Source organism: Hippoglossus hippoglossus, chromosome 24 (assembly GCF_009819705.1).
Source record: "Hippoglossus hippoglossus isolate fHipHip1 chromosome 24, fHipHip1.pri, whole genome shotgun sequence".
Classification (NCBI taxonomy): domain Eukaryota; kingdom Metazoa; phylum Chordata; class Actinopteri; order Pleuronectiformes; family Pleuronectidae; genus Hippoglossus; species Hippoglossus hippoglossus.
The window spans coordinates 6,279,122-6,298,346 of record NC_047174.1 but is presented as its reverse complement, the minus strand read 5'-3'; the positions used below and the strand labels follow the sequence as shown (position 1 = coordinate 6,298,346).

Here is a 19,225-nt window from a genome sequence, read left to right as displayed (position 1 = left end):
TATTTGATGACGCATTCAGGTTCTACACTGAAGTCAAAGTAGCAACACTACAAAAAAAGTTATCAAGGAAACAGTTGGTTTTGCATTCTTCTAAAAGGAAAAGAACGATGATACAGTTGAAGACTTTAAATTTGTAAATACTGAAAAGTTTGAATTATCATTCATACACTAAAAAAAGGTTCTTAAAAGTCATATGTAATTCCAATGTCTCTGTATTTATGGAGTATTATTAATACAACACCCTGCTCATTTAGGAAAAAATGGGGTTGCATACGTTTAGCATACGTTTAGTATGCAACCCCAGTAATAAAAATTTGCTTATCTAACACATATGGAATAAAATCGCATCAGGGTTTCCCAGACCATGGGCTCAATGAGGAAGTAGATATAGTTTGACAACTGTGTGTATTCAGTGTTGACCACAGAGGTCTGTCTGTTTAGTGACTGTCAACTATTAAAGTTAGCAGAGCCACTGTTTAACACCTGTTAACCTGAGCAGAGACATCCTGTGAGTACAGGTGGGAGATAATCTGACCAACACCCCTGTATAAAGGTTTCGATCCATCTTGCTGTGAGTGTATGTGCTTGTGAAAGAGATACAGCTGAGTGGAATTTCCAGCTGCTCCTCAGTCATTGCATCACTGCAGCCTTGAGGAGGAAGCTACTTACAGAAAAACAAAATATGTACCTTTTAGAAAAACCCACAGCTGACAGGACGCAAACAAAAGAACTGGGTCGTTAGTTTAACTAGATAAATCAATGATGGGAGGTGACCTGTGTTCTTGCCAATAACACAAATCACAATAATGATGACAATGATTTATGAAGGAAATAAGCTGATAAAAATCTAGGTTTTTAAACGTGAGCCAAAAGTGACAAGCCTCCTTTTATAAAAACGGCATCTAATAGTCATAATACTTTTTAATCAATGTGTGCATGTCTCAAACCAGAGTATTAAATTCAGATCTTTGATTGCAGAGGTGGAGCAGAGAGGGTTAATTCACTTTAAATTCAAAAACTCCCACAACAATAAAACATCCACAATATGCAGGGAGTTATATATTTTTTTTCAATTTTATTACAAAATAAAAGGAACTGCTCGTGTTAACTGGACAAGCCAATGTAATCACACACCAAAGAATAGATTTTTGCAGATAAAGGCTACAGTGAGATAAACAGAAAAACACCTCTTTCACATAAGGCAGCAAATTCGAAAATGATCAAAAAGATAAAGCTGCATTTTGTGTCTTATAGTACATTTCTATATAGTTTATCAGTTTTCTAACAAAAAGCAGGATTGTTGTTAGTTAGTCTTCAGGCCTCTTTCCTCTGAATAAAAAAAAAAATCCTGCCTCTGATTGCATTCCTCAAAAAGCTACTTTGTGGTTAAAATTAAATATCACGTCTTCAGGGTTTAAAGCAGGAGAAAATCGTACTTCTTTTACTAAACAGTGGCAGTCAGAGCGGTGAAACTAAGCAATCTGCGCGTTCCTTTTCTAGCCATTCAACCTAGGTTAATATGATGAAGAGGTAGAATCTTTTTGTTTTTATTTTTTGAACATGCTGATGGGAAGTTCGGCACTTACAGTCAGGAGACTTGTAGCCGAGTAAAACCCAGATGCAACGAAAAGAAGCAAAAAAAACCGACTGAGAAACGTAGATTTTGTTTTTTAAGTCTGCGCTCAATCAAGCAGAATCACTCTCCGTCAGAGGGAAGTAAGATTTATAAGAAGTGCATATTCGTCTACACAATAGATAAATAGAGATCAAATCAGAGTGCACTACAAATAAAGCCACTACTCCATAAAAACTTCAGCGCAAATACAGCTTTCTTTTCAAAAAATCTTTGCCAGCCACAGTGAAGCTCCGGACAATTTCAGAGTTGTCGATTCTGCTCAGAACTTCACAACGACCACCGACCGCCCAGAGATCTGGATGTCGTCGAAGGGAAATAGAGCCAGAATCTGAAAGACAAGGATGCGAAAGGACAAATGTTACTTATGCTTTCTTTAATGCTCCATAGACGTCCTCATCAAATATCTGTTAAATACTTGTAGCTGGAACTGGAAGTACTGTTGTTTATCTCTTACTGTATTTGCTAATTTCCGACAAAATTCCCATGCGAATCTTAACGAAGGATCATGTCCCTCCATGGAGATTAAGACTGATCAGGCCACACTTAAAATAAATCCATCTCAACACCTCACTAGAAATGTTAACAACAATATCTTACATCATCATTGCCGTCAGCCAGATCCAGCGCCGTCTCGTCCTCCATGTTTCGAAGCATTGTGTCAGCGCCGGCCTGGCAGAGCAGGTTGGCGATGGGGGCGTCCTGCCTCCCCACCGCCAGATGCAGGGGCGTGCAGCCGTTAAACATGGCGGCGTCCACGTTGGCTCCCCTGCTGAGCAGCAGCTTCACGGACGTGATGTCGTGCAGCTCGACCGCGAGGTGAAGAGCCGTTTTCCCACTGGTTCCTTCCTGCGAGGGGCGGAGATGGAAAAAGACGATTAGAAAGACTTAGTGAAAAGTTTATTTTTATAATTGCTAGTTTGATATTTTTATAGATAAAATAACAATAATCCCACACACCGGATGTGAGGCAGAGTGGTTAAGTGAGGCTGGTGAGTTCAACTGAGAGGAATGTCTGTGGTAGTTCTGGGAGCGACTGTCATGTTCCCTTCCTTCAATAGAAAGTTAAGAGTGGCCGAGCCGCCCGGACTAATCATATCTCAAATCTAATTATGTCTCCATGAATCCTGCAGAAAGCCCCGAGCTCAGCTTCTATCACTACCAGCGTTGCACAGGTGCTGCAGATTTATAGACATGAGCACAACATGAGGCAGTAAACAGTTTGAGGGGGGTGAGTGTGATCATAAATACTGGAACATAACAAGATGAAATGTAGAATACTGCAGGATAACCCCAACATTTTATTATGTACAAGCAAAGTTGTGTTTTCTCAGTCTCTCTTCTTATTTCAGGTTAAATATTTGAGTGGCAGCTGGATGAAGAAAGAAGTTCACTGTTTGAAATCAAGGACAATTTAAGGTTATTTTATGCAGAATTACTTGGGCCTAAAAAACATCTACCTTCTAGTCTGAGTTGAAAATGCAGTATGGATCAGGGAAGAGCCCATTCAATTTGTTGTGGATCTGGATTTAACATTGTGAGATAGAGCATTTTTCAACATTTTCACTTATTTCTTAGGGAATAATTCATTAATCTTGATGAAAAAATGTGTTGAGGAAACTGATCAGTTGAAATTTGGTGCAGATTGATTGTTCTAGTTAAAACCATCGGCCACACGATGCAGTAAACTAAGGATTCACTCGACAGACCAACCTGTATATTCAGGTCAGCTCCCTTTTTCATCAGGAGCTTCATAATCGGATGTTGCCTGTTCAGTGCAGCCAAGTGAAGACAGGCAAGACCTGCAAGGACACATGTTGAAATATGGAACATGGGGTTAATTTTAGGTCAAAATTAAACGAGAGGTTTATTGTATATATTCTCCAAGTGACAAACCAAGAACAGGAGGACAAACAATAACATGGTATTGCTTTTGCAAGTTCAACACACCTGTGCTAATCCTACAAGTGATTTTGCTATCACTAAATCTACTGGTAACTATATACTAGAATTGTAATGTTTCCTTTGATGCTATATTTTGTTGAGCAATGCCAACCTAGTTAATCGTTTGCTTTATAGAGACACACCAAAACATCGGAGTTGCATAATCTAGGAAGTTCATGCTCAGCAGAGTCCACTGACACATAATCACCCACATGCTTACGATACAAAAAATTACCCTGAATAACAGCAGTTAGTGGTCAGCTGATGGGATTGTGCAGCAGCGAGTGTTTTTCCTCACCTCTCCAGTTCTGCGTCTCGAAGACTGGTGCCAGCTTGCTCGGGGAAACGTCTCTGGTCATCTCGTTGGCGCACTCCGTCTGTCCGTGCTGGCAGGCCACGTGGAGCGCCGTGTTCCCGTCCTGGTCCTGCAGCTCCAGGCTGGCCCCTTTCTCCACCAGCTTCTTCACCACATCCGTCAGGTTCAGATAGGTGGCCAGGTGCAAAGGGCTCTGAGGACCACAGAAGACAAAAGACGTGTAATGCAAATCAAAAACGACAGGACTCTGGTTTAATTCAATACCATTTACCTGTGAATGCACGGCAGATTTTTTAATTAACTGCAAAGCTTAAATAAGTAGTTGATTCATCAATAGGTTAACAATCGTTATCGAGAGGTTGGTAACAATTTTAGATAATCATAGAAGTAATTTGTCAAGGATAAATACTAAACATTTGCTTGTTCTAGCTTCTTAAATGTGAGGTTTTGAATTTGATCTATCACTGTAGTATCACCGCCAGAAAATCCATCATTCAATTGTATGAATAAAGACAAATCAGTAGAGCACATAACTAGAGCGCATAACTCCAGCAAGGCCAAACGTCTGTGTAGCTCTTTCCAAATAAAAAAAAAGAAAGAAAGCTGGTCTCATACTCTATACAAAGTCTTACACGTCTACATCATTGGACTGATTTTTACACCAAAATCGATAATCTATGTCCAGAATAATTTATGAAAAGACCCAAAAAGGCCCTGTCTTGAAAAGTTAAGAAGTGATTAAGTGATTTTTTCAAAAGACAAATCTTCCCCAAGATCTACACCAACATTTTGTAGTTTCTTCCCTGTCCCAAGTTCTATCCCTCCACTTTCTTTAGCACAAGGTTTAGGGCCTGTGCTCTTGTAAAAATGTTGCTGACAACAAACCAACAAACAGATGCAAGTGACAACATAAGCTCCTCTGCGGAGATAAACAGCTAAGACAATGAGGGTTGCACATTCCGTCAAAAACAAACAGGGCTTGTGGTTGCACGGTGTTCTGGTGCAAAACAAAACAAAACACCAGAAATGCATCATTAATCATCTGAGGGTGAGTTTCTTTTAAAACTTTTCAAAACAAGGGTAAACAAGAGTTAAACTTGATCATGTCTCCAAAGACGACGTCTGCAGAGACAGCTCAGAGGAAATTGAGCAACTGAAATGGACTCTACAGCCTGAGTCACTGCATCAAGTGCTGAGTATTCAGATATTTCCTTCCTATCAGTTTGCTCTTGTCTTCACTTTAGTTTCGACACCAGCACGACTCTGGTTCTGACATCTTGAACAACTGGAACCATTCCTCCACCCACATCCACACAAGGATACACTCCACAGCTCCCTGTGGTTCTATTTCTACAAGAGGTAGAGCAGGGGAGTTTCCACTCTGAGTCCCTCATGAGCTAACACTGGAACCGCCCACAGTGACGCCCCTGAGAGAGGACGGGCCGCAGCCTCCGAGGTAAAGAGGAACAATAGTAAAGAGGAACAATGGTTCTCTGAAAGTACAGAGATATAAATAATTACACCGTTTCCACAATAAAGGTGCTGATAATAAGGAAGTCATCTTGGATTAAAAACTAATCCAATCGAAGTTGCAAGTGCAGTGGAAAGATTAGTGTTGCATTTACCTGGTATAAATTATTTTGGATGTCCAGGACTTCTTTTGGGAAAAGCTCTATCAAGTGCTGAGTGATGAAATCGTCTTCATGGATGATTGCTAAGTGCAGGAATCTACAGGAGTGGAGAAGAAAAACAATAAATACATAAAAAAAACCACATCTCCATTATCACCATAGACTGTATGTAAAGATAGACAACATGACAGCTCCTAAAAAGTAAAGCAAAATAATCTTGATCGCCCCCTGGTGGCTGGCTGCTCCTCAATGTAAGCAGCATCCCAAACTAAAATGTCAAAGAAGAGATTAAATAAATGGTTTCCGTCATTTACATCTTTATATACAGTCTATGATATGAACCAACTGGATATAAAGATGGAGGACATGACATCTCCCCCAAAAGTGAAGGTAATGCGTCTTTATTGCCCCCTGCTGGTTGACTGCAGTATCCTCCGCCATGTTAGCAGGTGGGACATGGACCAAAATAAAAAGTCAAAGTACTAATCAAATAAAACATTTCTGTTCAGTTCTTATCACATTAACTTTACACCCCAGCTCCCCTCCATGATCAGTACCGCACAGACTCTGGCTACAAATGACCTCAAAAGGTGCAAGATGGCACCACTACTATCCAGAATATTTTGGTTTCATTTTTGTGCAAGGGAAGGAAGTGAAGAGGCGTCGTCAATCATTGTATATAGTCTATGACAAAAAACTGCAGACCTACTTTAACTCAAAAGCAACAGTGTTGAGTAATGGTGGAAAAAAGGCTGCGCGTCAACAAGAGAGAAGCTGTTGCTTCACAGTTTTCCTCGGTATTCATCTCAGGAGTCAGTTAGTGGGCTGAATGGCAAGATTTAGTTGTTTGGTTATTAATCAATTCAAAAGAAATGTGGAGAGGTTAGCAAATCATCTTTCAAACTCAGTGAGCGTGTTGGAACACATATCAGAAGGCACATCTACGCAGCACATTACGAAATAAAAAAAACTACACATTAACCTCAAAACCTGAATGGGAAGTTGTAGCAAACAAATGTGTGCAAAAAGCAGGAAATGGAACCGTGCGATGGAACTTTATATAGACCAACCTTCAAAAACGCAAGAAGGGCCTCTTCTGTAAAACGACTTCAACAGATTCAAATCAAAGTGGAGCGTTATACATTTTGTTTCTCTAACGTCTGGAGATCACAGGTTGAAGCTGTTGTCACAAAAACTCGAAGATCAGCAGCGAGCTCTTCTGTCAGAATAAAGGTCATTTGACCAGAAAAAATAAAATAATGGTGGACGTTGCGGTCTTGTTCAGACAGACAGCGTGGGATCAATAGTCACAACAAAACTTCACTGCAGACGTCTGGTTCAGCGTCCTGCTTTGAACAGGTTACTACCAATTGTCTGATTTCCTGTCAGATGTCACACACATTAATATCATTTGCATAAGAAAACCTCCCCTGTCTACCGGAGCCACATATAGAAGCGAGAAATCCCATTTGATCAAATCATCCCTGCGAGGTTGTTAAATATTAAATGTGGTTATGTTATTATGATTCTGATTTAAGAGGAAAGCCGTTCAATTAAGCGATTAATCTTCACCAAAAACTGTCTGATGGATTCACTGTCTGGGTCTGTCTGCTCCTTTTCTAACCCGTGGATCAATAAAACTAATTTGTGTTATATATGTGAATGAAATCTTTTGCTTAATCACAAAAAATATACACTGTTTGAATTCTGACTTAAAAATTACTTTGAAAGCTTCATACAATCAAGAGCAGTTTATCATTCAAATATTTCCTGGGTACATAGAACAAATGTGTAGGGATTGCATAAGGTAACTCACAACATGTCCCCATCGTCGTGTGTGTAATTTTACAAGACAGTTTTAATTGTTTTGCAATCGTTGCAAGTAAACAACGACTAACGGGTTAGGAAATATGTCTGTGACATTAAGTATTTTGTGAGAAGGAGGAACTGCTCATACTCTGCATGTCTGCAGTGTTTAAATATAACTGGCTAATCATGTAAGTTCCTTTTATTCAATTTAAAATCATAATAAAGTGCATCTCTAGGAATTTTGGACAGCTTTTCAGGGAATGTGAATTTGCTTCACTGACTTCTGGGAAACTGATATTGGAAAAAGAGATTAGTCGAGATTGAAGACAAACAGCAGATGCTGACTGAGCCTGTGAGCCAAAACCAAAACATGCAGGTAAACCTTCATCCACGTTTCACACACAGATAAAAACTGGAAAAAGCTGAACTGACAGAAACAAAACCTGTGTTTGCATTAAAATATCTATTGTTAATGGAGATTAATCCTTCAAATTATGCCAATTTTTGTGTAAATGTATGGATAATGCATCACAATATACACCAATCCGCCAGAACATTAAATCCAGTTATGTGCTATAGTAAATATATATCTTTTATATATTCAAAGACTGATTTAAAAGTATGCAGAATGGTGGATCTGCACTTTACCGTCGAGTCAACGCTGAGCAAACCTCTTAATGTGAAAGGGACTTCCTGGTTTGAGTAAGTCTTGAATGAATAGGAGCCAACAAAAAAAAAAAAAAGTCCCACGGGGGAAATTATTATTTGCATGATTCTTTCTCCGTGTGAGCCGGACTGAGTGGTGTGCGTTTCAGGTGTTTTTAATCCTCTCAGGTGTCTATAGTTAGGGTGTGAGAACAAAACCATGTGTCCCCAACAAGCAGCGGGCGGAAATGAAAAGAGGTCACACCAGCAACAACACCTCGGAGAGGCCATGACTGCATCAGAAGTCTGCAGGAGTCATTTACAAGTTCGACTGCGACGTTAAGTCAAAGTGATGACACGGCAACAATAGATGAGTGGGTGTCTCTGCATGGGCTGACAGAGATGTGTGTGTGTGTGTGTGTGTGTGTGTGTGTGTGTGTGTGGAGGTTGACATGTTGCGGTCGTGTGCAAAAAGCTGCAGTTTCCTTGACTAAAAGTGAGAAATGAACAGAAGCGCAAAAAAAAACACTGGCAGGTAACCAGATGACATTTTTAGACTCTGGTTTGGTAATGAAACAGAAAGAAAGCAGCAGCAGCTTGTGAACTGTGGGATCCAGCAGTTAAAAACATGGGTACGCGCCACCATGCTATCCTGATCAACAAGTTTCTTGGATCAAACACAAGCCACAGTTCTGCCTCACAGCGTGTGCTTTGTCTGTGAGCTGCATGGGGAAGTCCAGGCCTATCTGTTTCACTTCTGTTTTCTGGCTGAGAGACGCCTCACAGGAGCCCATCCACATTCATGACAAGGACAAAGTTCATTAAAGGATGGGGAAAAAAAGGAAAGTCTACAGTATCACACACCGAGATTAAAATCCCCTTCAAGGCCAGGATCATAGCAGAACCTGGGCCTCGAATTCGTGGTGATTTTACACAGTGTTTTGTTTTTATGCTCGTCATCATCAGAGGAATATAAAATAACGGCTGCTGGATACTTGGACAGAGCTGAAAACTTGATTAGAAAAGTAATTTTGCACGTTTTGGTGATCATCTCTTTATAGGAACATTTATCAACAACTCAAATTCTAAATATTTTCTGGTCTCACCTTATAAAATGTAAAAAAATTTGCACTTTTAACTCGTTTTAAATTGCATATGTTTGAGTTTTGGACAGTTTGGTTGGGCCAAACTGTACATTTGAAGATTTGTCCTTGGGTTTGGGGTATTTTTCTTTATTATTATTTTAATTATTACAAATATTTTATCTTTTAAATGATTGGGAGATAAATCTGATGTTAGCTGCAGCCCTCACCAGAACTGCTGTGGAAATCAAAGTTAATATAATTACGCTGAAATAGAAAGTTCATTTATATTAAGTACTTCTAATAATAAAACTCTGGACTAAAGCACAAAACTTTCTAGATTGAATTCAAACGCGCCATGTTTGAAGTTCACCCAGCACCTTCTGCAAAAGAGCCCGTGGACCCGAGGAGCGTTTCGGTTTCAAACCAGACATTTAGACGGTAAAACAACATCAAACCTACGTGTCTCCCTCCTCAGTTATAGTCGTGAGAAAGTTCTCCTCCTGCTCGCACAGTTCAGAGCTGAGTGTCTGCTCCTCCGGGCCGCCGGAGAGCGAGCAGCTCCCCACCAGCTCCGACAGACTCTCCCCGGTGATGGACGAGGAGCCGTAGGCTGAGTCCAGCCGCTCCTCCACGCCGGAGAACTTCTCCCGCGGCCCGCCGAGGTCCGCGCCGGGGTCCCGCGGCTCCTCCGACTTCAGGATGGAGCGGTACGAGTCGATGCCCGAGTCTGTGCGGTTCTCTCCGGCGTACAAGTCTTTACTGCAGTCGTCGCTCGCCATGGTGGAGGTGGAGGAGGTGGTGGCCTCGCCGGGCTTCCCCCTCCCTCCTTCCCGGGACTTGAGAGGCTACTGGCGGCTGCTGTGGCCGCTCGCTGCTCGGTGATGGGACCGGACAGCGGGGACAGTTCTGCGGGCACCTGAGGGAACCGCCGCTCCTTTGACAAACCGAGAGCCGCCGCGTTTCATTCCACGAACCGATCGAACATGTCCGCAGCTCCGTGCCTCCAGCTCGTCTCTATCGATTATCGACTGTTGTGAAAGTTACAAAACACGGTGCGCTCATCACAGACGTGGGGGGGGGGGGGAGAAACAAGCGGGGAAGAGGAGCGGGGAGGCGGCTCCGCGTCGTCTGGATATCCGATAACAACAGCAGGAGCTCCGGGCGAAGAAGAAGAGGAAGAAGAGCTGACACGTGAAAGAGAAGCTGTTTGTGTCACGAGGGGGAATCCCCAGTGCGCGTGCACGACACACACACACACACGCGCGCGCTAGAAAAACTTTAGGCGGAAGTGATACAAATTTCAAAATAAAGGTTGTAGTGTCAAAACATACTAGTATTTTACTTTTTTGCCCATTTACTATAAATAAAACTATGACAGACATAATAAAGGAATGCAGGAATAAATAATTAAAGATATACATAAAAGATACAACTTGAATTTACTTGGGATGCCAAGCTGTTCTTGTCTTTTATCTCTATCATTATTATTATTCGAATTATTATTATTATCTGTGTACTTCCTTCATTATTTTAACCATTTGTTTTATGGTAATAATAACAACAATATAATCACTGGTGCTGCAGTGTTTGTTCGGGACTCGTGTGTAGGAGCCATTGCGATGTCAGTCTGCACTTTGAAATACAACATTGCATAAGAGAACTATAGTTCCAGAGAAACAGCTCCAGTATATTTCCACTTATACATTCAAATAGTAACTTTATTCTTCCCAGTCACTATGTTCACCAAGCGTTTTCTGTCCACATTTGATATGTTGGTTATAATTTGGACTCAAAAGTTCAGGGGTAACCCAGCTACCATTTCTTCATTCCTTTTCTATTTCGGGAACTGCTTGTTGTGGTTTGGCCTTTAGAGGGCTCACTCACACAGCTACTGATTGCTGCCCAATGGATTCATCATGAATACAGCCTATAAAACGATAGTGAGTGTCTGAGAGAAACCTTTACTGCTGCCAAGAGCTGCCATCTGTCTTCATGTCATCTACTGTTATGTTTACTTACTCCGCGCTATGCCAGCAGTCCAGTCCAATGTCCGTACTGTAGGCTGTGATAAACAGAGGCCTGTGTGCCAGGATTGTGAGGTAAATGGTTCCTGTGTAAACAGGGATGTTTACAAAGGAAGCAAGGGGAATAATTTAAGATATTTTTTTTATACATGCTAAATCTTATTTATCGTGTGTTATTTATTGTACCTTGAATAATAAAAAAAAAGTCATTGTATGTCTGCATCACCTTTTGCCTTCTCATAATAAATTGTCACAGCTGTGCCATGTGTTCCTACATGTCCCTCGGGACGAAGCAGGGACATGGCTTAGAAATTGAGATCTTTTGTGTAGGCTGTCTTTGGCCGAGTGATTGATGGTCAAAAAGTGTTTCCATACACATCTCATCTTGTTAAGTAATAATCATTCTTCTTCTTCCTTGTTCGGTTTATTGGCGTTGGGCAATCAAGGTGTTTTACAGCCACCTACTATTACTCTTTTTCTTCTTCAAATTAATTAAGTTAATTATGAGTAATTATAACTTTATTTGAATCAAAGGCAGCAAATACAATATTAAAATATCATTCAAACCCTAACAGTCAAAAGTAATGGCAAATGGTATTCCTATTTTTCATCTTGATACACAAACTATAAGCCTCGAAAATAACTGTCGAGTTTCACCACCACTTTTCACACAGTCTCAACCAAAACATGGATGACACATAATTCACAATATAGTTGTGGGGTTATTGCTTTATTGTTTATCCCTTGTGTTGTTCCCACTGTTACAGCCTCTCATTGGGGGATAACACTTTTGGTGCATAGAGACATGGAGCTAATGGGATGCAGGGGGGGGAGTTCCTTTGTGCAGCCTCTGTGATTCACTTGAAGTGGGATGTGTATGTGTAAAAGTGTGTGTCTCTACATTGTTGTGTTGGGGTGGCTCGCTCACACGTGCCGCTTCCTGTCGTCTTTGTCCTGCCTCACAGCTCCACAGCCTGCAGGGAGAGGAGAGGAGCTGTCTGCAGCCTTTTGCCTCTTCCTCAGCCTGCAGCCCTTGCAGCAGTCTCTCCATCACCACCAGGCTTTGCATCGCTGGAAGGAGCCTCTAGTCTTTTTATTTATTTATTTTTGCTCTTGCAAAAAGGCACCATGACGGGCTTCTCTACCCAGCGACGCGTGCCCACCTGGAGGAGGAGGAGGAGGATGCTGCTGGGATGGTGCATCAGCCTCTGAGCCGTTTGGGCTCCGAGTGCAGCTGCTTTCCCTCGGATGATGCGCAGAGGGGATCTCGGCGCGCATATGTTGTTGTGTGATCCGGAAACCCCCACGTCCAGACAGGAGATCCATGCCCCGGTTGTTGCACCGTTTCCACCACCATGTCCCCTGCGTCGGCTGCAACGGCCAGTGAAAGCAGCCCCGCCACCGCCGGCGCCGTCCCCGAAGAGGAGCCGGACAGCCCCCGAGAGGAGGTACACAAACACTGTGTGCAGCATGCAGGCCAATGTTCCTACCTCAGTGCATGTGGAGCAAATAAATAGTTGGGTTGATGTCACATATTTCAACATTCTCGCTGTAATAAATCAGATTGTGCAGGTTGGGGTTTAAGTGCACACGCAACACTTAGACGGGAATCGAACTGGCTGTCTTATTGTGGGTACAGTGTTTATTGTTAGTGGGCTAATGTGCTGTGATACATGAACCTGTGCGTCCAAGCGCGCAGCCGAGAGCGTGCACGTGCATGCATGTCCTCCTGTTCGTCTCCCCTCCAGACAAGTGGCATCCAAAATGGGGCTCAGGGACCTGATGTGGGTCCTGTGATATCACTGTCACTGAGACAATGAGAGGATGTATACATGTTGTTATGCTCTAATTTTTCTACACGCTGTTGTTTTCCTTCAAGAAAAGTGCTCAAATGTTATAATTAACCATATTCTGTTAATTTAACAGAATTACGTTGTATTGATGGTAATACGCTGTCTTTCCCCGGGGACATGTAAGGATTCAATTTATTAGGGTTTTATTTTGCCTGCAACAAACCTAATCGCTACTTTCCCCTGGCCCCTCCGAACATAAATGTTGGACAAGCGACATATCCATTACACAAGAGGGTTTTTATGTAACATAGCTGGTCTTATTATGTCAAGAGAAAGTGTCCATGAGTGTGAGAGGCTCTTAGTTGAAGGCGCCACAGTCATCCCATGAATTGTGAAGCCTCTGAACTCTTTACAGCTTCTGACTGGAGCGTTTGTTTTCTGAAAAACTGACCTGGTTCCTTAGAAGGCTGTTTCAGGGATTTTTACAATTCCTGAAACACCAACTTTCATGTTTTCCCCCTAATGCTTTTACTAGATAATATTTTACTGTTTACTTCTCCTTTTTAAAGCCTGAATCCAAATAGTGTGTGCTCTTGTGTGACAGCACATTACACACAAAACAACTGCAACCAAATCTCCAAAATAAAACCAGAGCTTCTATCCGAGGGCGCTTTCACACCTACTTTATTTGGTCCAGACTTTTAGTTTAGTCTGAACAGGTGTGAACAGTGTCCAAAGGTGACCAATGGAATAAAAGTTAGTCCCACCAAAAGAGGTGAGCTAGGTCTGGATCAAACTGAACCATGGTTTGGTTTGTTTACAGTTAAAAAAACATTTTTGGGGGATAGATCAGGTTTTCAGAGCAACTGCAAAACTAGCCAGTTCAAATGTAAACAGTGCAACAAAGACATGAAGCTTGGTTCGAACTTTCAGGTGTGAAAAGAATCAAGTGTGGTTTTTTTTATAGATAAAATCTCTCTGCGCCCCTGTGTGACAGATATATGAGGAATTCTCTTCCTGTATGTTTAATAAGAGCAACTTCCTCTTCTTCCTATCCCGCCCGGCCTGAGGAATTTCTGTCTAATGTATCAAAGATGTCAACACCACTGTGTTCATGTGGTGAGTCACTTCTCTGAAATCCACGGGCCTAATGAACCGCTCTGATATCATCTCAAGCGGGGGCCCTTTCAAATGAAATGTCATATGTTACCATAAAATAATAATCTAGTTAGCTTCGTGTCAGTTCAAATCGTATTATTCTTTAGGCTAAAAGCTCACAACTGGATTTTGTGAGCAACACTTTTATTCACATCTGTACGTGAGTGATGTTTCGAGGTTATACTTGTACGTTCTATAACGTGAAGGTATATTTGCTCTCCATGTTACTGCATTTTCAACATTCACAAGCGGAACGATGCTTCCTGCTGCACAACTGCTCATCGTTATTCCTGCCGCTTAAACAGGCTGTAAAATGTAACATGAGCCACAAAGTATGTCATGTTGTATTGATTATAGTCGTCCAGGGCCGGGCACAGGATGCTGGCGAGTAAATACTCCTCCTGCAGTGGGTTCATCTCGACCGGGAATTTAAGTGTTAATCCCCCCCCGTGGGGTGTAGCCTTGGGGTTGGCGAGCTCCTCTGGGACCATGTGACCAAGGTGGGGAAGATAAATATGGAGAAAGAACATCTATTATTTATGCTCGTCTGTCACTGGAATAGCACACGGCTGACATGTTGAATTCAATACATCAATGCAGTGATGCCGGTTGTTGTGACCACTCATGCTGTATGTCGGGCTGACCTATGGGCCGTCCTGTGTAACAGATAGAGAGGATAACCTTTGTGTTTTAATTGAATCATTGCTGCTACAGTAGAGCCAGAAATGTTTGATGTCCACACAGCGGATTCTGCCTCTGTGTGATGTCTGTTATGCTAATTTGATTTTGAATACATTTTCTTATAATCCGTCTTCCCTGGGGCCTTTGAATCGCTGCCAGGTTTGTGCAGCATTGCTCCCACAAGGCGTGACTAGCTCTTGATGCAGGCACCGGGGCCGGCTGTGCCCCGAGGTGATAAAGGATGGCACCAGCTTAATGCTGCCAGAGTGAAACGACTGCTGTTCTCTAGCTGGCCTGACATGAAATGTGGGGTCTGCCCCTCGGAATATTTCTGTCCTCTTCCCTCTTTCCTTTTCTCGCACATCGTATTTGTGTAAAGACACGTACCGAGGCCATGTGCTATTCGCTGGAAACAAGGTCTACTCAACATTGTACTTTTGCATTTATCAGACATTTTCTTGAATTCGATTGCAGGACTGGGCGAGTTTTTGGATGATAACAAGCACAGACCACGACATGAGCAGTTGGCTCACAGCTCATGCATAAACTATGTAAAAGCACTTACAACACAGAAAATATCCTTGAATATTTTATACGCGGGAGCTTCTCATTTCAAATTGTATACATATTTTTATCAACTGATTTACAATTTCATATCAAAGTTGTGTATTTAATTAACCCTCAAAGTTCCTCTTTGCTTTTTTCGTTTTGACACACACTCAGTAATTTTCAACGTATCCTTCTAGTGACCCTCTACTGTTTTCTCATCTTGCAGCAACGGGCCCAGAAACAGTCCCTGTCGAAGTCCCTGTGTCAGGAGACCCACTGGAAATGCCTGCTTCTCTCACTGCTGATGTACGGCTGCGTCGGGGTGATGGCCTGGTGCCAGGTGACCAAGGTCACGCGCCTCTCCTTCGACAGCGCCTACAAGGGAAAGTCTATGATGTATCACGACAGTCCCTGCTCCAACGGCTACATCTACATCCCCCTGGCCTTCTTGGTCATGCTCTACGTGGTCTACCTGGTGGAGTGCTGGCACTGCTACACCAGGAATGAGCTGCAGTACAAGGTAGACGTGGACAACGTGACCGAGCGCATCCAGCGAATGCAGCAAGCTACGCCCTGCATCTGGTGGAAGGCCATCAGCTATCACTATATCAGGAGAACACGACAGGTGACGCGCTACCGTAACGGAGACGCCTACACCACCACACAGGTGTACCACGAGCGAGTCAACACCCACGTAGCCGAGGCGGAGTTTGACTACGGGAACTGCGGAGTTAAGGACATCTCGAAGCACCTGCTGGACCTGGACAGCTTCCCCATCACCAGGCTGAGGTTCACAAAGTGCTTTAGCTTCGCCAGCGTGGAGTCAGAGAACTCCTATCTGACCCAGCGTGCCAGGTTCTTCACAGAGAACGAGGGTCTGGACGACTACATGGAGGCCCGTGAGGGAATGCATCTGAAGAATGTAGACTTTAAAGAGTATATGATTGCCTTTTCTGACCCCAGTCACCTTCCCTGGTACACAGCTAACTCCACTTTTTGGGTGGCAGCTGCTTTCACCCTCTCCTGGCCTCTGCGGGTGCTGACAGAGTACCGCACTGCCTGTGCACACTACCATGTGGAGAAGCTGTTCGGCTTTGACTTTGTGCCAGCAACACCATCTGAGGAGCGGCCATATAGCCGACACATCCCACGAGTCAACACAATCGACAGCACAGAACTGGAGTGGCACATCCGCTCCAACCAGCAGCTGGTGCCCAGCTACTCGGAGGCCGTTCTCATGGACCTGGCCCAGCTCTCGGGGAGCTGTAACAACTACTCCGTCTGTGGAGGCTACGGCAGCTACAGGCAGAACTGTGAACGCTGCCACCGCACCATCAGCAGCTCCTCCATCTTCTCTCGCAGCGCCCTCAGCATCTGCAACACGGGGAGCCCCCGCATCCCCTTCAGTGCCAGCCGCTTCTCACTGAGCCGCCTGTACGGCTCCAGGCGGAGCTGCCTGTGGAGGAGTAGTGGGAGCCTGAATGAGCAGTCGTGCCCCACAGAGAGCACGCGCTGTCTGTCAGGTCAGCAGACCAGCGAGGAGAACCCTCCAGCCTATCAGGATGCTATGTTCTTCCCAGTGCTCATTGTGCATCGCGACGAAGGCTGCCTCAACCATGACCACCACTCCCTGCACAGAAACGGCTCCTGTGTAGAGACTTCGCTATGACCCACGGCGGCCACAGGCTTCTGAGCAAAGAATATAATGATGCAGGCAGAGAGTAAGACCTCTTTGCCCCTGGGCCAGGATGATAATGACTTCTGCTTCTTCCTTTTACATATTGTCACATACAAGCTACTACAAACAAGCATTTGTTCAAGTTTAAAAAGCTGGTGTAGCCTCAAACAAAGGAAAAACAAAGTATGTCTGAGAAAGCCCCCTAATAAGTCAGGGAAAACCGCCTGGATGGTCTAAATGAGACTGTTGGTTAAACTATAACGTGGCTTTAAAGGACCACTCTGCCAAAGTGTCACGTACAGCCCTACAGCTTCCACTAAGAATCAACTTACCAAGGAACACCAACTGGAGTCACGTCTTACTGTAAATGTCATATCTGTAGATCTTAGTCGGAAAATTACATGGACATGAGTAACACTTAGTAGAATTTGGAGCCGGAAAGAGCTTTTGACTCATCGGTAGCAGAGGACGTTAAGGAAAGAAAGGCATATGACAATTAACGAAGGAATGAATTGAAGATTGATAGATGGAGTGACTCACACATATCATGTTTAAGTGTGTGAGTCATGAGGGAAAACGAAGATTTCAACATCCTCGCTCAAAGCGTAATGAAAACATTTGCCAAAATAATTGGGCCCAAATAAAAAATATAAGCATCTGCACGTAAAACATTTTAGAAACTGGGTGATTTAAATGTGCTTATTCAAAGTTAGTGCACGTGGAAATCCAGTGAAAAAAACAGGGATACATTTCCTTCATATAAAAATAAATGTGTGATACAGATGCTAAAATATCCAGTTGGCTCACATGGGCTCGGTGGTGATGACATTATACTTCTCGGCTCGCTAAATTTAGCTCACACAGCGGATGAATAATTTATCACAGGAAAGCTGAGGACACAAGAACTTCAAACTGAATGAGCGACACGTCTTCAAACTGTTCCTTAATCACTATACACTGTACATTTTGTAGAACGGCCGACTACATGATAAACCTCACCATTATATTGATAGATCAGTGTCACCTCAGCTACTTTAAAATCTCAAAGAAACATTTAATTTCATGTTTGGCAATATTTTTATTCAGCCTACCTCTTTATTTAAGTGCCTAGCGATCAACTGTTACCGACAAGCATAAGCTACCATAACTCAAAAAGATCTCATCTCAACATCTTCCCATTGAAACAAGTGAAATTTACACTCATTAGAGCACATGATATATGATGCATAGGAGAAACATGCTGCATCACCTGCTCTCAATACTGTTTAAGGTATAAAAGGTCAGAGACTAAACGCTCTGCAGACGAGTTTCCTCATAGTAACGCAGCTCTCGCGGAGCCGGTGCTGTGCTCTGCTGATGAGTATCAGAGAGACAGCCAGGGAGCCGGCCATCAAAGACGCTCGAAATAGGCAAAGGCCCCGGAATCACTACTGATGGTGTCAGATTTAATAATATGACAGGATTTCTTTAAAGAACTAAAAAAAAAAAAGTTACTTGCTCTCAACTGAGTGCACGCGGGTTTCTTAGTCATGGTGAATTTTGTTTCACAGCCAAGCCATGCACAAGAAAAAAATGTTTGAACGGGAATAAAAGAAGAAGTCTGGTCAGGATTAACCTCGAAAAATACAACACAACTCCAAAGTTTTCTTATTTTCTTCCATTACACCTTAGCATTTGTGAATGGTACTTTAGTACAATTTTAATAAGCACAGGGGTAATTCAAGAAAACTGAAATATTTGTTTATAAGCTGGTTTTCATCTCATAAGATCTGCATTTAAAAGTTGGATCGCTGGTTGTTTACTTTCTGTTGTTACGACCGTCAGAGTCGAAGGATCTCGACTGGACGTTTTGTTTCACTTCCTGCTTCACAACAATGGGCTCGTACTTGTGACCGGTTTTACCCATACTCATTACATTCCATGTGTGTAGTTAGGTCTGGAGTTGGGGACTATCTTTATAGCAATACTAGAGAATGCATAAAAATGCTTTTTTTTTTTTTTAAACAGATTCTAGCAAATCTGCCATTTCATTCAACAAATGACCGTTTCCTCACCTGTTTTCCGCAAGCTCACCTATGCAAGCCCCATCAACTCAGGATCATATTCAGGGCAAGGATTCTGCTTGCAACAATATCCCAAAACTTTCTCATTTCAACTTTAGGTTTAGCCAGTTATGCAGACGTTTCACTTTGTATTCTAAAAGCTTTCGTAAGAAACAGCCTTTTTTCGTGATACGGCATCGAGGGGGTTCGCAAACACAGGATGCTGAAACAAACGGT

The 19,225-nt window shown here is 42.8% G+C and overlaps 2 protein-coding genes across 2 annotated transcripts; one reads left to right on the top strand and one right to left on the bottom strand.

Moving 5' to 3' along the window:
• Positions 1-1,053: 1,053 nt before the first annotated feature.
• Positions 1,054-10,292, bottom strand: nfkbie (nuclear factor of kappa light polypeptide gene enhancer in B-cells inhibitor, epsilon). The gene is made up of 6 exons (XM_034580133.1): positions 9,523-10,292; positions 5,519-5,621; positions 3,876-4,086; positions 3,347-3,435; positions 2,234-2,482; positions 1,054-1,964 (listed from the first exon to the last, which is right to left on the bottom strand). Exons 1-6 carry the CDS (start codon positions 9,840-9,842, stop codon positions 1,896-1,898), a joined length of 1,041 nt encoding a protein of 346 aa, XP_034436024.1. The 5' UTR covers positions 9,843-10,292; the 3' UTR covers positions 1,054-1,895.
• A 1,581-nt stretch (positions 10,293-11,873) lies between these two features.
• On the top strand, positions 11,874-17,435 carry tmem151ba (transmembrane protein 151Ba). Its single transcript, XM_034579780.1, has 2 exons — positions 11,874-12,535; positions 15,495-17,435. The coding sequence occupies exons 1-2, from the start codon at positions 12,443-12,445 to the stop codon at positions 16,935-16,937; spliced, it is 1,536 nt and encodes a 511-aa protein (XP_034435671.1). The 5' UTR covers positions 11,874-12,442; the 3' UTR covers positions 16,938-17,435.
• Positions 17,436-19,225: the final 1,790 nt, after the last annotated feature.

Coding starts and splice junctions, on each gene's coding strand:
- nfkbie (XM_034580133.1), bottom strand. CDS start 9,842: ATGGCGAGCGACGACTGCAGTAAAGACTTGTACGCCGGAGAGAACCGC. Junction 3,436..3,875: donor CGAGACGCAGAACTGGAGAG/GTGAGGAAAAAC, acceptor GTGTCCTTGCAG/GTCTTGCCTGTCTTCACTTG. Junction 1,965..2,233: donor TGGCTGACGGCAATGATGAT/GTAAGATATTGT, acceptor CTTGTCTTTCAG/ATTCTGGCTCTATTTCCCTT.
- tmem151ba (XM_034579780.1), top strand. CDS start 12,443: ATGTCCCCTGCGTCGGCTGCAACGGCCAGTGAAAGCAGCCCCGCCACC. Junction 12,536..15,494: donor CGGACAGCCCCCGAGAGGAG/GTACACAAACAC, acceptor CTCATCTTGCAG/CAACGGGCCCAGAAACAGTC.